The sequence below is a fragment of the Pundamilia nyererei genome, unplaced genomic scaffold (genome assembly GCF_000239375.1).
Source record: "Pundamilia nyererei isolate P.nyererei 1_Seehausen unplaced genomic scaffold, PunNye1.0 scaffold00037, whole genome shotgun sequence".
In the NCBI taxonomy this organism is placed as follows: domain Eukaryota; kingdom Metazoa; phylum Chordata; class Actinopteri; order Cichliformes; family Cichlidae; genus Pundamilia; species Pundamilia nyererei.
Genome location: NW_005187438.1, coordinates 3,028,895 through 3,045,320, shown reverse-complemented (window position 1 = coordinate 3,045,320; position 16,426 = coordinate 3,028,895). Strand labels below are relative to the sequence as shown.

General features: G+C 39.4%; 1 protein-coding gene across 1 annotated transcript in view; it reads left to right on the top strand.

The window, feature by feature from the left end:
• map3k15 (mitogen-activated protein kinase kinase kinase 15) overlaps positions 1-14,765 on the top strand; it is a 28,481-nt gene extending 13,716 nt beyond the window's left edge. Inside the window, exons 14-28 of the mRNA XM_013910180.1 lie at positions 1-177; positions 677-804; positions 1,098-1,228; positions 2,351-2,456; positions 4,362-4,519; positions 4,652-4,835; positions 6,107-6,284; positions 6,805-6,979; positions 8,008-8,193; positions 8,644-8,749; positions 8,928-9,168; positions 10,353-10,465; positions 12,863-12,969; positions 13,074-13,150; positions 13,954-14,765. The exon at positions 1-177 is cut by the window's left edge and continues 36 nt beyond it. Coding sequence (XP_013765634.1) covers positions 1-177; positions 677-804; positions 1,098-1,228; positions 2,351-2,456; positions 4,362-4,519; positions 4,652-4,835; positions 6,107-6,284; positions 6,805-6,979; positions 8,008-8,193; positions 8,644-8,749; positions 8,928-9,168; positions 10,353-10,465; positions 12,863-12,969; positions 13,074-13,150; positions 13,954-14,047 — 2,161 coding nt within the window. The 3' untranslated portion in view covers positions 14,048-14,765. The remainder of the gene's footprint in view (positions 178-676; positions 805-1,097; positions 1,229-2,350; positions 2,457-4,361; positions 4,520-4,651; positions 4,836-6,106; positions 6,285-6,804; positions 6,980-8,007; positions 8,194-8,643; positions 8,750-8,927; positions 9,169-10,352; positions 10,466-12,862; positions 12,970-13,073; positions 13,151-13,953) is intronic.
• The last annotated feature ends 1,661 nt before the right edge of the window (positions 14,766-16,426 follow it).

The window sequence follows — 16,426 nt, the reverse complement described above, 5'->3', positions numbered from 1 at the left end:
ATGGAAAATATGTCATTTCTATGCCTGTTTTTCTGTGCTACAGTATGAATATGACACCGATGAGACAGGGGAAAGGGTAGTGTTGGGTCGTGGCACCTACGGAGTGGTGTATGCTGGGAGAGATCTCAGCAACCAAGTCCGAATTGCCATCAAAGAGATCCCTGAAAGAGACAGCAGGTAGGTTGACCTACCAACCTACATTCATGGTTCCAAGTCTTTTTGGCATAGCTGACAAAACAAAAGAAATGCATAAAATTTGCTTAATATATATAATAATTAAAATATTTCAATTTTACTGATGGAGAACTGATGGCAAATTCAGTTTTTTTCTTCCACATAAATAAAAGTAAATGCAGTAATTGCATTTAGTATATTTAAGAGTTTATTATGTTGTAGTAACACAAAGAGCAAACAGTCTTTATTTTACAGTTGAACTTAAATCACACAAAAACAAATAGGAGCTTGCAGCAATGTTTTACCAGTATTTAATTTTTAATAATTTACTTTGCAGCAAATGTGTCTGGATTATTGGACAATGAACAGATAATTATTTCCAGTGTTAATACCAATGTGAATGTAGTTAATGATAAAACAGAACCTACACAAATAACACACAATGCAAGGGTACGAAATGCAATTTGTCTTTTCTGATGTCTGTTTTCTTTTCCGTGGACAGGTACTCTCAGCCCCTTCATGAAGAGATCGCTCTTCACAAGTACCTGAAGCACAGGAACATTGTTCAGTATTTGGGTTCCATTTCTGAGAATGGATACATTAAGATCTTCATGGAACAAGTGCCTGGAGGTATGTTTGTACAAACCACAGAAAGAGACACAGTTCTGTGTAATAGAAGCTGTCTTGTGTTACCTCCTATTAGGTAGCCTTACTGCAGTATACATCTAGTTCAGTTCTAGTTCAAAAATGTCTTAAGCAGAAAAACAACATATAAGATATTGTGTCTAAATGATGTTTTCTCTAAAGCTCATCTATTTCAGAGAGATATGCTTATGACCACCGAGTTGGTAATTAGTCTAACTAGCTGGGTGTTTTTCCACCTTTAAGATAGGCTTTGGACACGCCTTCTTTCTTTTCTCCAGGAAGTCTGTCTGCATTGTTACGGTCGAAATGGGGTCCTCTGAAGGAGGCAACAATTATCTTCTACACCAGACAGATTCTGGAAGGTCTCCGATACCTGCATGAAAACCAGATCGTCCACCGAGACATCAAGGTAGAAGGAACCCCGCCTGCCATGATACATCTTTGAGGAACACAGCTGTTACTTCTATAAAGTGAAATGTTATTATGACTGAATTTCAAGTTACAATTATTTTTTAAAGAAACTTACAAGTAGTCTTAGTTTTGAGCTTGTGGATACAAAGTTGTCTTGTCTGGAAGAAAAGACATTAAAGTATTGAGCATTACATAGGATGAATGAGTTTCTTGCTGACTGAGACTATATGGTCGAGTATTGTCGTCCTCAAGTCCAACCTAAAACCATTCATTTGTGCACCATCATGTGGGATCTCAGGCCAAAGTCTGATGCACAAAGGCGACCACATACTGGACACTTATGTTGGTTCTCGTTCTCAAAGCTGCACACTTTTCCACTTGGCTACTTTGTCTCTTATTCTCATAAGCATGCAACCTGTTAGCTTCCATGATTTCCTATTGTTTTACATCAATGTCACATTTCTGGAGGGATTTTTTTCAGGGTGTCTTTAGTCAGCTTTGGTCATTCTTAGCTGAGACTGTGTTAGTTGGCATCTGAGCCTGCAAAAGTACATTCATGTTAAGATACATCAGTCAGTTTGACGTGCCTGAGACATAGGTGTTCTGAATTGGTCGAGAGTGAGCAAGCAGATAAATCAGAAGTAGGTTTATGTGTGAATGACTTTAGAAATGAGGCTAAGAGACTGCTGACAGCTGACACACAAGAGGGACCTGAGACATTGAGAGCCATAAATGTGTACAAATGGCAAAACTGCAGAGCTGGTCCTCGTACTGCAGGCGAAAAATTAGTAGACGAGGTGGGCCGACCAAAGATCCAATGAGAATGGGTTAGTGGGCATGCCCCTCAGAAAATCTCAGAACTCCAGGGAAACCTATCAAATCACACACATATGCATATGTATCACATAGGTGGAGAGAAAAAAAAAGAATAACTAGAAAGAAACAGCACTGAAGATCAGTGGGAACAATGACAGGGCCAAGAATAGAGCCTCGTGGAACCCCATTACTGATGGGGAAGTACTTGGTGATAATTGGTGATAATTCTGTAGGCTTCAGTTTAAATAATAATGACCCACATAGTTCAATGCATTTAAATCTCTCCTCATTTGTTTCTTTTTAGGGTGATAATGTCCTAGTTAACACCTATAGTGGTGTCTTGAAGATCTCTGACTTTGGTACCTCAAAACGGTTGGCAGGAGTCAATCCCTGTACAGAAACATTCACAGGTAACCTTTTCGATCATCTTGCAGAATTTGAATTTTACAACAGGTTTTAAAATACATATAAACACCCATCAAAACCCATAAAAACATAAAAAAACAACAACAAAAAACAACTAGAAACAAATGCTGAAATATACCTAAAATCTAAACAATGAGATTACAAAGGCATTAAATAAAAGAAACAGCCTTTCAATATTACAATATCTATAAAAAACAATTCATATTATATTTCCTGTGTCAGTTTTGCTCTGTGAGAAGAGTCATTATTGCTAGAATATAGTTTAACACGGTGGTTTCACCTGATGTACCCCGAGAGCCATGTGCAATGTACACAAACACACAAGTCTTCAAACTGTTCAAAAGTATTAGCTTACTATTAAAATCATTCATGCCCTACTTTTAGCTGCTACTCCATGTAACAGCTATTGGTGACTAATTTCACCTGTTTTTGTGTAGCTAACAGCCCAAAGCTGTTCATGTACCATTTGTTTATGCTGTTAGCTAACCATTTAAACTGTTCATTGTCTATGACTGACAGAAATTTCAAACAATAGCCCAGGGATTAAGTTGAAGTTTGTAATAACAGTAATCTGTTAAATGCTCCCAATTCTTTTGATCGTTGGGCTGAAGGAAGGACAATACTCTGTGTATAAATGCTCAATCAACAAGCTTTTATTCCATACAATTCAACACTTTATGAGCATAAACCATCCGGATGGGAGATGAGTCCGCCTGATCTTGAAGTGTCTGAGCGTTCCTCCAATTCTTATAGCTTCAGCCCCCCTCCACCTAGTCATAAAACCTAAACATCCACATTCTTTCTCTCTCTCAGTGCGCCCAAGTTATGATCTTGCCTTCCTGTGCTGTATGTTCTGTTCTTTTCTATTCAGACAAATAAGGTGATGACTCTCTGAAAACAGTATTTTTTATACCTCAGCCGTATAATGCATCATAAAACAATATCATTCATTCACAATAAATCAGCAGTCTAATGTAATACAAATCAGTTTAATAACTGTAATAGTTATCACCTTCTTCTTAGTCAGGAGAATAATGCAAACTAAAACTACACAATGATTTCACAATCTTTAATTAGGGGTATAACGATAATATAATAATCTCACAAATCCCACGAAGTTCTCAGACGTGAACAACTTAAAAACGTTCTGCTTGGAAGAAAAATGCACAATGAGCAATTTCATTTCTCTTTAACTCCAATGTCACAAAAATACACACGAGCCCTGACCTGTCATAAACAGACTAATTCAGTCTGAGATGCATAAATGGAGTCTGAGATATGCTCATTCTCAGACTATGAGTGTAAATATCAAATGACCTTCAAAATGTCAAGAGCCACAATCAGCCTCTATGGAAACAGAGAGACACATGAGTGCATGCGAATGTACTGACATACACATTTATTGGCCATCTGGCCTTCTCCAGCAGCCAGCAAGGTGTGTAATTAGATTAGCTAATCAAGCAGAGGCAGAAGGGTGTTTACCTTTCATTAGGAGCTGTCTGTGTGTGTGTTTCCTTATCCGTTTCTTCTCTGGAGCATCACTTGCTCTTGTCTCACTCTCCTTTTTTATAGCTCTTGCTGGCTCTCTATTTACATCAGCATTTGGAGCAAATGCCAATCTGCACAGAATTTCTGAGCAGACTGGGAGACAAAATAACATTCTTCTGAAATCTATCTATCTTTAATCTTGGCCTCAGATTGCACTATGTGTGCAAGGCCATGCAATAAAATGTCCAGTCAGGGTATACACTGTTATAAAAATATTAGCTAACAGAAGCAGCCTTTTGCTACTTCATAGTCTTGGTTTGCAAGTAAAAATGGATTTGTTGACTCTCTTGCATCTCTTTCTGTGTTGCAAATGCTTACACGATATACTTCTCTACTTGAAGGTACCTTGCAGTACATGGCTCCAGAAATAATTGACAAGGGCCCTCGAGGCTATGGGGCACCAGCTGACATTTGGTCCCTGGGATGTACCATTATAGAAATGGCCACTGGGAAACCTCCCTTTCATGAGCTGGGGGAACCACAGGCAGCCATGTTTAAGGTAGACACTGAGCTTATTTGTGTTAGTTTGTGTATTTACTTATGAACCTTTCCAGCCTTCAGCGGTCCAGTTATTTGCAAAACACATGTTTATTTTCTTCTAACACTAAATCTCTGTGGTCTCTCACTTCAGGTTGGCATGTTTAAAATTCACCCAGAGATTCCAGAGTCTTTGTCACAGGAGGCCAAGTCATTTATTCTACGTTGCTTTGAGCCCGACCCTCACAAGAGGGCCATCGCCTTGGACCTGCTCAGAGACACTTTTGTCAAGCACAACACCAAGGGCAAGAAGAGTAAGATCGCCTTCAAATCACCAGGTAAATACAAACAGACATTACTACAACACCACAAAAATATCATCACATTTCCAAATGGGTTTTACTGCATGATTTTTGTGATGCTCATGTAAATAGTAGTGCTATTTGATTAAAAAAAAATACAGGTGAGAAACCAGTAATATCCAAACTGGTTTTTCTTCCCTTTGTGTGAGGTCATAAAACCACATATATTTCTCACTGTCACAGCTGAGCAGCCGGTGCTTTTCAGATGTGAACCCAAATGCAGACCCAGGAGAACAGAACTTGAAATCAAACAAAGAGCGAGCCTTTATTTGGCTGATGGCAGGTGGAAACATGAAAACTAAGGAAACTATGATACATGATGACTCGAATAACAGACTGACTATGATTAACTATGACATGGATAACAGACAACGCAACACTGACAAAGAGAAACACGGGGCTTAAATACACTGAGGGATAGCGAGGGGAATGAGACACAGGAGGAGAGCACAGCTGGGAGTAATCTGACATGACAAGACCAAGATGAAGCAAAACTCAATACATTGACATAGGACACAGACTTTCAAAGTAAAACAGGAAACATCACAGACGCAGACTTGACTAGGATACAGTTGACCGTAACCATGGGTCACAGAAACAGAGCCCAAAAGACTAGAAAAGATAAACGATGACAAAATCAAAATTCAGTAATGATACAAAACTTAAAACACTGGGTCACTGACCCTGGACTGTGACACTCCCACCCAATCGGTGAAGGTCACACTATGTCACAGAAAATGACATTATTGCGTTTAGGCTTCCTTACCCTAACCCTCAACATTTGACCAACCACCACAGTGGATTTAAAAAAAACAAAACATCATGTGATTAAATTCAATTTAATTCAATTTAATTGCAAGGTCAGTCTCTTAATTGCCCCTGTGTTTTTGCCTTTTCAGTCTTCTGAATCTGAATCTGAAAACTAACATTAACTTGTACCAGAATGATGGGAAGATAAATATGTCGAGAAGGAGAGAAACAGCATTATCCAAAGCATATCTGGCAAATATCGTAGAGGCAGTGTTATGGTAGTAGGCATGTAGTGCTGCCAGTGGAGCTGGGTCACTAGGTTTTATTGATGGTGTGATACAAGTAGCAGGATGAAATGCAATGGTGAATGGCCATAAAAAGTCATATAATAAAGTTGAGTATGTGTAAAGGACAAAATGTCCTTATGTGTGAGTGTATTAAGTTTTAATTGTCTTGCCCATGTCTTATTCCTATTCTTCTTTTTATGTATTCTTCAGACTATATCCCTAACATCTCCCTGCCAGTGCAGGTGCAAGGTGAGGCCGCTGGCAGTAGCAGCAGTGAGCACGGCTCTGTGAGTCCCGACTGCGACGCAAAACACGACATATTCTTTGACAAGAGGAAAAGCTCTGGCTCCAAGAATCTGCTCAAACCTCCCAGTTCTAACTACCTGAGGTGTGTCTGAAACCACATACTGAGATTTTGCATCAGACTGGGATCGGATGGCATTAAGAAAACTGTTTCCTTTTAAAATATTGTTTTACAAATTATTAGAGCAATGAAACAATGTGTTTCTGCAAAGAAATCCTGCTGCTGGTGCTGAAGCTCAGATCATGTGAAACGATGTAAATGAACGAGTGCATCTGTGTGTGCAGATAGCAGGTGGCCTTATTGCACTCACACCGTCCTCCGCTGTCTTTTACAATACTAATTTAACGAGTCCTGATCATTTTACAAGCTTCAGCTGGTGGCTCTGCACACATCAGTCGAGCACCAATGTGCACACATGCATGCACGTCACGCAGCGCTGACTCATGCTACTTCTGCACTTTCCTTTGCACACAGAGTAGCCAGGAGAGGCTTGTATCTGTAAATAAATTAAAGAGCACACTGCTGTAAATCATCTGTTCACTTCATGTCTTGTTTTATGTGCTTCTCAGGTAACTTTGTGTGTGTGTGTGTATGTGTGTTGCAGTGTGCCTGATGAGGGTTCAGTATCAGAGGACCGCTCTGTTCCCCCATCTCCTGAGGACAGGGACAGTGGTTTGTTCATGCTAAAGAAGGACAGCGAGAGACGGGCCATTCTGTACAAGGTCCTCAATGAAGACCAGGAAAAGGTCATCTCCAACCTCAGGGAAAATCACATGCAGGTGTGTGTGTGTCTACTTGTGTTATATATAGAGTGGAGATATAAGTCTGGTTCCAGAAGCACACTCGGGGGACATATATTGTTGTGGAGAGAAAGGTCTGTTCACCTGGGCAAACATGAGGACTCAGCTTTCCTGGAAGACCCAGTTTAACGTTTTAGTTATAAAAGTAGTGGCTTTGTCTCCAGGAAACAAGGGCAGATCATAAGCCACATTTTACAGGTAACTTCTGCTAATCACAACCTGCTTTGGAGCAGTTTATGTTGAGAATTTAATATAGGTTGGAAATGCCACGCTTTCACTGATTCTTTTATTTACAGCACTGTATAAGTGTGGTGTAGATGTTCTGCTGAAGGAATATATTTTATGTATATAACCTACAGAGCCATACATACTAACACAAATTGCAGTTTTTATCTAGAAATTTTTGCTACCTGCTCATCTGTTCATGACTCTCGAGTAGACGGTGTCCCAATGATCCATTTTGTGCAGAAGAGTCAAGTGATACATCAAATCAAGTGCACACAGAGCTCTAAGCATAAAGCTGGGGTTAATGGGAAGAGTTGATAACCACCGTAATGAAATCTGGATCATGATACCCCAGCTGGGGTTTCAGATTTTACCAAACCAAAGAAAGTCTGGCTATGTTAGACTTGCTTCATATTATACCCCTATGATCTATGTCTGAGCAATTTGGAACACAGATTGTCATTACTGTTTCACTACCATGAATCCAGTGCAGTCACAGGGAGCCAAATTGCAATCTAAAATAACTGTTGTTCCTGATTCTTCCATTGGGGGGCGTAATTGGTCTTTCAGAATACTAATATCCTTCCCTAGATAAAGAAATGTACTTTATTGCACAGGGTAAAATCCTAAAAGATAAAGATACAACCCAACCAGGAACAAAAATCTACAAAATCACTTATAATTTAAATTTTTTTTATAATAATCTTAATAATATGGGCTTGTAATGCTACTGTTATTGATCACTAGGCTTAAATTGCACACTCTGCTAAAACTGTGTATAGGGTAGCGAGGACCTCCAGCTGTCCATCGATCACATCAAGCAGATCATCTGCATCCTTCGAGACTTCATCCATTCCCCGGAGCGGCGCGTCATGGCGGCCACCATCTCCAAGCTCAAGCTGGACCTCGACTTTGACTCCACATCCATCAACCAGATTCAACTGGTGTTGTTTGGTTTCCAGGACTCGGTTAGCACTAACCCACACACACAGACACACATACACACACGCATGGTTTCATTCCAATTGTTTCATTAGAGAGCAATTTGGGGTTCATTTTCTCGCCCAAGGATACTTTGGCACGCAGACTGGAGCAGCCAGGGATCAAATCACCAACCTTTGATTTGTAGATGATGAGTGCTACCTCCTCTGCCCTCCCCAGAAAGAAGACTTCAGTTCAGTTTACTTTCTGTACCTTTCGTCTCTGACAATAATGACATTTTGTTTTTTAATTGGTGTCCTTAACTGCCAATTAAAAAGGCCCTAAAAAGTATTTCCACGTTTTCCACTAGACATCTTGCCAAAAACAATCGAATAAATGTGCAATCAGCTATAGTGAGTGTGGAATCTTGTGAGTGTTGAAAAAAAAACTACAAATAAAAGTGTCTATACTGTAAATGTCTGTGCGGACCTTCTCAGGTGAACAAGGTCCTGAGAAATCACCACATTAAACCCCACTGGATGTTTGCCATGGATAACATCATCCGACGAGCTGTGCAGGCTGCAATAACCATCCTTATACCAGGTGGGCATCTCTGGCAGCTGCAGCCATGAGCTATTTACTCCACCTAGTGGACATTAACATCCATGCTATTTTACTTTTCCGATTTATGGTTTAGTAGTTTAAGTAGTAGAGTGCTCGCAGAAAGCCAACAACATAACATCAATTACCTTGACCTATGACTTTTTTACTAACACAATAGAGCTGCAGACCCACTTTGGCCCGGCGTCAGAGTGTGAGGGAGCAGAGAAGGAAGACGAGGTCGATGAGGAGGAAGCAGAGTTTGGACCCATTTTAGTGCAGCAAACTGACGAGACGGGGACAACGTCCGATCACACACACTCTGCGGTCAGCACTGTGAACTCCTCCCACTCCCACGAACATCAACGCTCACATCATCATCTAGGCGCCCAGCTGGGCAGGCTCAAACACGAAACCAACAGGTACCCACTTAATTAAATGTTTTGTTTACCACGGTTAAGGTCAGGTGGAAACCTTCACAGGCTCATGTGGAATTTTTTCTCCAGGCCTGCATGCACAGGTTTCCACTTGTAACTGAAGCAGGAAGCGGAAAACAAGGACAGAACGTGAGGTTACAAGCATACCCACGTACACTGTCACTATCTCTTCAGGGCTGTTTATGATAGGTGGCTGACATACCCACAGGGGCATGAAATGGAGCACATTTCTGCACAGTCCTAATATACAAAACAGTATGGTGCCAGTAATCACCTTAATCAGATGGTAATTACTGGCACCATGCTTCAATGATACAGAGAGGGGTTTTCCTCAGCTCTTACATTTGCATTTCAAGTTGTTTTGTTTTTCCTTACTGGCTCACAAATGCGGTCATGTGAGTGGCATCTATCAAACGCAATAATGTCTTCATTCATACCATCAAGAGACATGTGATCAGTGATTTCATCATCACCTTTTTTTTTAGCTTTTCCTTTACTGCTTTTAGCTATTAGTAACTTCAACTTAAGACGCTTTAGTTCATTACTTTAGATTTAATCTTTTTCAGCCATTCATTCAGATTTTGGCATTTGTTCTCAGCATTTCTGCTTCATTTTTGCCTCTCAAACACTCTCAAACAACACACCTGCAGCTGACTCTCTGCAGACTTTTGAATTTTTAATTGAGATAGCCTCGTGGAAACTTTATTAATAAGTACCACAGTGGAAATGGGACTGCAAAGAACAGTCTGATACTCATGTTGACTTTGTAAAAACTGCATCTGCACTTTAGCCCTGTGCTTGTACATGTCGATTTAGTCATAATGTAAAAATCTACTTTTAGCTGCTTACTGCATGTTTGATTTGGCATGGTTTTTACACTAGAGATAATCCCAAAGGCATTTATGTCTCCTCCTGAAATAGAACTGGGGATTTTCGCTTGTTTGACAATTGTGTAATGCACTATAATGCGATTCTTGTATTTAGCCGTTGTACTGTGTAGCTATAGCTCCTACCAATAACTGACATTAATGCGTGTGTCCAAATCAGTTCCACTATGGAATTTCAAAGCAGGAAGTTTCAGTATAAAATAGTTTGTCCAAACATCTTTACATTGTGTATACCAGGAGAAACTATAGAAATTAACTTAACAGATATTATTGTTGTTGCAGGCTGCTGGATGAGCTGCTACAAAAGGAGAAGGAGTACCAGCAGGTCTTGAAAGCCACCCTGCAGCAGAGAACACATGATTTAGAGTTGGTCCGAGTCAGACACAGACCCCCAGGTAAACTGAATCACTCACACATTTCCATCCCTGCTAAGAAAAAGTGCCATGTTTAAATATGCTTAACTTTTACAATCTGACTTCTAAACTGGTTCCATAAAAGACTTATTTCTCCAGGGAAGAAGGCTAGGAACATTTTGAAGGTATTTGCATGTTTAAGATGAGACTAGATAATAGAGATTTAAGTAAGATTTAATGTTATTTAATGTTGTTAATTTGTTGCAATTTCTGAAAAAGAAGTATTGTAAATCAGAGACCACAGTCTATAAAATTAGACCCTGTATCCATATCCATAAGGAGTTAGATCAGGAAAAGAATACTGGATAATAATGTTAGGGTTGAGTTAGGTTGGGATTCAGTTGTGGTAACACTATATAATTGATGTATTTATTTTTTGCATAAATGTATGATAATATTCCACAGATAATATTGTCAATAATTCAGCACTGCTGACATGTGCTTGACACTTAGTAGGTTGTGTTTTTACATCTGAAACGTGATTCCCACCCAAAATAAAAAGGAATGTAAACTCGTAACCAGATATGTAGGTACTACGACTGCTAGCGTGAGGCTTCTAATCTCAAACAAATTAATGCCAGATAGCCAAGAGCAATAAACTCTACCAGCATCTGAACAAAGTTTAGTCATGGGAAGATTTCTGGGCTCCATGGAAAAGATAAGGTAGTGAACGACCACACAGTCTGCAGGAAGAGCTGACCAAGACTAGAGCCATTGTGAGAGTGAAGGCTTCAGGCCAGAGCCATAAAATGTGATTTCCATGGGTCAGGGTGCAGATGGAGATGGGAGTGATCCTGTGTTCCATCCATCCATCCATTCGCTTCCGCTTATCCTTTTCAGGGTCGCGGGGGGTGCTGGAGCCCATCCCAGCTGTCATAGGGCGAGAGGCAGGGTACACCCTGGACAGGTCGCCAGTCTGTCGCAGGGCCTGATCCTGTGTTGCATTGTCCAAATAGTTGTGGATCGACATGTATTAAGTCCTAGTTATCATTCAATTCATTCTTAAAAAATGTTTGTTCTAAACCTACAATGTTTGGAAACCTGTTGCTCTCAGTGGTAATGCTTATGGTATTTTTTTTGTGGAAATCTGAAAACCAAGAATTCCTCAAATCCTGTTTCAGGCTTTGAATTAAATCTTCTGCAGATGGGATCAGAAATTGTAATTGAGAGTTAGTTACTCTACACTCCACCAGTATAAACAGTGAAAAAATACAAAATGCTATAGCATTTTTAGCAGCTTCTATTGCACATTTCTATTTCTATTAGTAAGTTAATGATATAGGGCTTATGTTCACAACTGCTTGATCGTGATACAAAAACACTTTTTTCTTCTTCTGTTATGAAAAAGAGGAAGTAGGGGGAAATAGATTGTACAGCTTAATCCAACAGGAAGGTTTTAAATCTAAACAAATGCCTTTCCCTTGAATCTTTCTCAAAGACATTATAGCCTCCTTACCTAAGACTCTATTCTTTAGTGTAATTAATCTCTAATCCAGCTGGTTTAAAACCCTCCTGAGCGCCTAATGGAAATTTGAAAGTGCAGTCTCTCACACACTCTAATTTCTTTAGAGTGCTGCACCCAATGATAATGATAGGTATCAATTTTATGTCCTCTACTGATGATCCATATATTGTGAGAAAAGACTTCTTCCACTTCCACATATTGCAGTTCAAATATTTGGGGGTCAGACAGTTGGAGCAGCAGAACTTTATGTGGTGATGTGTATATATTTCAGATTATCCTGTGAATTTAAGATAGAGCTGTGCTTTAATTAGTGGTTTGAGTTTGGCTCTTTGCCGGGGACTTTTTCTCGTTGCGGCTATTTTTAAAAGCCCCCGGCATTATTTTGAAGTCCTTGTCAAGTTTAGTGTACATCTCTTTGAAGTTGCACATCAGCCTGTAGCTGCTTGTGTAGCTAGTTTGACATGTATAGGTGCCAAAGTGATGATCTAACATTCTTGTGCTGTCGTCATGGAGAAGAGATCATTAACCCTGTCATGCATGAATTATGACAACCTCAATCAGGATTTTTTTCTTAAGTATCTTATTTATCTTTAGGCATAAAAGGATGAATAAAGTACTTAAAAGAAAAATCCTGATTGAGGTTGTCATAATTCATGCATGACAGGGTTAAATAACAGTAATTACAATGTAACATGTCATCCAAGTATATTAACATTAAACGACCATTGGGTGGCAGGGTATGGAGTGACACATCAGTGTGCAATGTAGTGTTTTATGTGCAAGTATACCATCAACACTGACACAAATACAAGAAAACAGCCTTTGACTGGCTGCTCAGTGTAGTGACCAGAAAGGGTTAATACTGAAGATCAACATGTACTTTGAGCAAAGTGTTCTTATACCTGTCGTTTCAGACATTTCACCTCCATCCATCCACCACATCCCAGCAGACCATGAGCCAGACAAGCAGCTCATCGACTGGCTGAAAGAGCAGGGCGCAGACCCCGACACCATAGACAAGGTTGAGTATCTTTATATAGGCCATTAGTCTGCAGCTTATCATTCTAGTGCACCGTGGCAGTGAAGTGTCAATATAAAGTAAGAGTGCTTCTGTTTTTGTCCTAGTTTGTTCTTGAGGAATATACACTGACGGACATTCTTCGTGACGTTACCAAAGAGGACCTCCGGTGCCTACATCTACGGTATCTGCACATAAGTTATATAAAGCTAGTCCTGCGGTCTGAGAAATAAACACATTTCATAAAAGTCATACATTTCTTTCCAAGTACATGAAGAGTAAATCTTCATCATTGCCTCCTTGACATTTACCTTTTATAGGTCACTGACTTTCCAAACTCCTCTGATGTTCCAGAAAACATTAGAATGGTTAAATCACTCCATTTTTCTTCCACACGGTTAAATGGTATCTCACTGTACGAATAGCCTCTTCTGAAGTGGTCTGATGTCATTTTACCTTTTATAACTGCAAAAGTCTTTTAGAAACTAGGGATGCTGCTGACCTCGGTTATCTCCTGTCACAGAGTAATAGGTCAGAGTTAAATAAAGTCAGACTTTTGCAAGCATACAACAAAAGTTTGTTTTGCAGCTATAAAATACTTCAGAACTGTTGACCCATTGCCATTAGCTTCTCCCATGGCCTATAGTACTGCATACCAACTTAATAGATCAGCCCCACAGATTACCACTTATCACAAATAAAACAGCAACATTTTAACCAAAAACAATGACAGATTGAATGGTTTTGCTTTGTGACAAACCATTATTTCATATGCTCTGGCAAGATTTCCCACACAAGACTGCTGTACTGATGTGTTTGATAAGACTTTATCATCCTTTTTTTTTTTTTTACCTCAAAGGACAGAAGCGATAAGAGAGTTAACCTTACAGCCTTTTTTACTGCCTTTTTCAAGTTATACTTTTAGCTAATAATTAACATGCACATGTAGGTGTGATGTGCTGTAACAACATCTATGCTTCCTTTCAGGGGCGGAATCCTCTGCCGGATCTGGCGAGCCATCCAGCGGCACAGAGAACGAGACAGGCTGGCCAACGACAAGCGCTCAGAAAACAATGCATGATGGAGTAGAATTCTGTTGTGGGGAAAACACGCACATGTTCACACATTACCATGATCTCTCCTTTTTCTCTGACTCTACGGTGCCTTTTTAAAAAAAATGTTGTTTTTGTGTTGTATGTACAGGACTCACTGAATCCACGTAGAGTCCGACTTGACCAGACCAAAGTGCTTTAGTGCAGGCACTACTGTGTGTACCTTTGTGCTTGATATTTATGAAACATGCTCCCCTAATGTTTCTTCAGAGCATTTTTGAAATGTTCACTTTCAGGAGTGCCACAATTTTTGTATTTAAACAAGCACTACAGCCCTGAACTTTTTAGGGACTTTTCAGAAGTCACATGTGACCTCTTTAACTTGACTGCTCCCTGGTACAAGCACGTCATGTGGCATTAACGGGTGTCATGTTTACTGCCTTCACCTTCAGCCAAGCTCCAAATATGCAAATGTTTCTGGAGTTTGTTTCTGAAATTGTGCAAAATTCAAGAATGACAATAGGTTTAATTTCACATTGTGTCTTTGGCCATCCTAATGTCAAGGCTCTGTTTCTCAGAAGGACATGGCTTGAGAACCACTGCTTTAGGATGTTAAAATCTGCTGTGTATTGGTACAGTCAGCTGTGCTGTCTATGATGAAAAGAGTCCTAAGCATTAAATGAATTTAGGTATCTGCTGTATTGCGCTCTGCATCTTTTAGACTTGCATTCTTCTAAGCAAACTGTCCTGCTTACCTTAAAATGTTGTGTCTCTAAATATACATTTCAGCCTAAAGCCTTAAATTAAACATAATGTAGCATGCACATATATCACTGCTGCTGATCACTGCCTTTAGATTTTTATGCATGTTATTTATTAGTCGTAACTACTCTCTTGTATTCTCTATCTGTATTTAATTTATTTTTTATTCCAACTGTCATATTATATGTTGTTTACAATTCCAATAAACCTGGGAAAAGCAACATTTTTGGCTGATTTGCTTCAGCATCACCTCTTGGTTTTCAGGTATTTGTGCGAGGAAGAAATGATTCCGGTCATTTTCCGTGTTTCCGCCAAATCATTAATGTTTGAATTTTCTGGCCGTTTCATTTTAAATGTTTTAAAACAGTGTTTAGGCCCATCAGGGAAAACTACACCACTACGCAGGCAGTTTACATAAGACTCTTCTTTAGCAGTGTGCATGTTTCTGCTGATTCTGCATGTCTGTCGTCTTTTCACCTGCCTGAAACCGGTTTACCAGCCCACAGATGACCTTTTACCTACTTTGTAGGTACTTGTTTGAAACTATTTTTTTGGGATTGTGTCACCTTACTCGCTGCACACTGTAAACCTATCTTTTAATGTACATTCTCTAAGTAAATTGTGATCTGTTTAGTTAAATATAAACCAAGGGTTGCCTGTTATCTATAAGAGTTACCTTCCAGATAGCACGTTATTGTATTTTGATGAATAGATCTGAAGAATTATATTGTACTGACAGGTATGATTTATTTTTTAGGGCAAAAACACCATAATAGTGAGAAGAAAGAGAAGAGCGCAAAGGGAGGAAGAATGGAGAGAGAGAGAGAGTTAAATGAATATTAATGATTAAATGCAGTAAAATCACACGGGAAGCGAAAAAGGCTGAGAAAAGAAATGCTCAGTGCATTATGAGATCTTTAAGATATAATGGGGCCTGATTATTTGAGACCCTTTACATGAGGGGAATGATTTTCAATTTTCTATTTAACAGTCAGCCAATTAAGAGCTAATATAGGAGCAATACGGCTTCTTCTTCATCCTAACATAAAGAAATAACCAGAAGTATTCCAAATGTAGCAAAAACAATGGTCAGTGCAATAGTTGTCTACAAATCCCAAGTACAGTGCTCAGCATAAATGAGTACACCCCACTACATTTGTCAGAAAACCTTTAGTTTCCTTTGAGAGTCAACATTTTCCACGAGATACTATACTACAAAATACTCTCACAAATGTGGGGCATTGATTGCAAACAAGATTTGGGAATGAATTAGATTTTTATAACAAATTCATTCACGCCCATGTCGCAAAAATGAGTACACCCCAAATATAGTCTATAGAGAAAAGCCACAGTTTAAGACTACAAAATTCAAATCAAATTAAAAGGAATTCAACCACAGGGGTCTAATGATTCATTTAAGAGGTGTCCAGCAGACAGGTGGCTTAACAAAGAAAAGCTCTTCCCATTTCATGCAATGGCAGCAATGGCTCCACATAGAAGAGAAATGTCACAAAATCCAAGAAAGGAAATAATTTCTTTACACAAAAAAGGTGAGGACTACAAGAAGACCGGCAAAGGTTTACATATCAGCCAAAATACTGTAGCAAAAGTGATCCAGAAATTTAAGAAAGATGGAAGTGCAACCA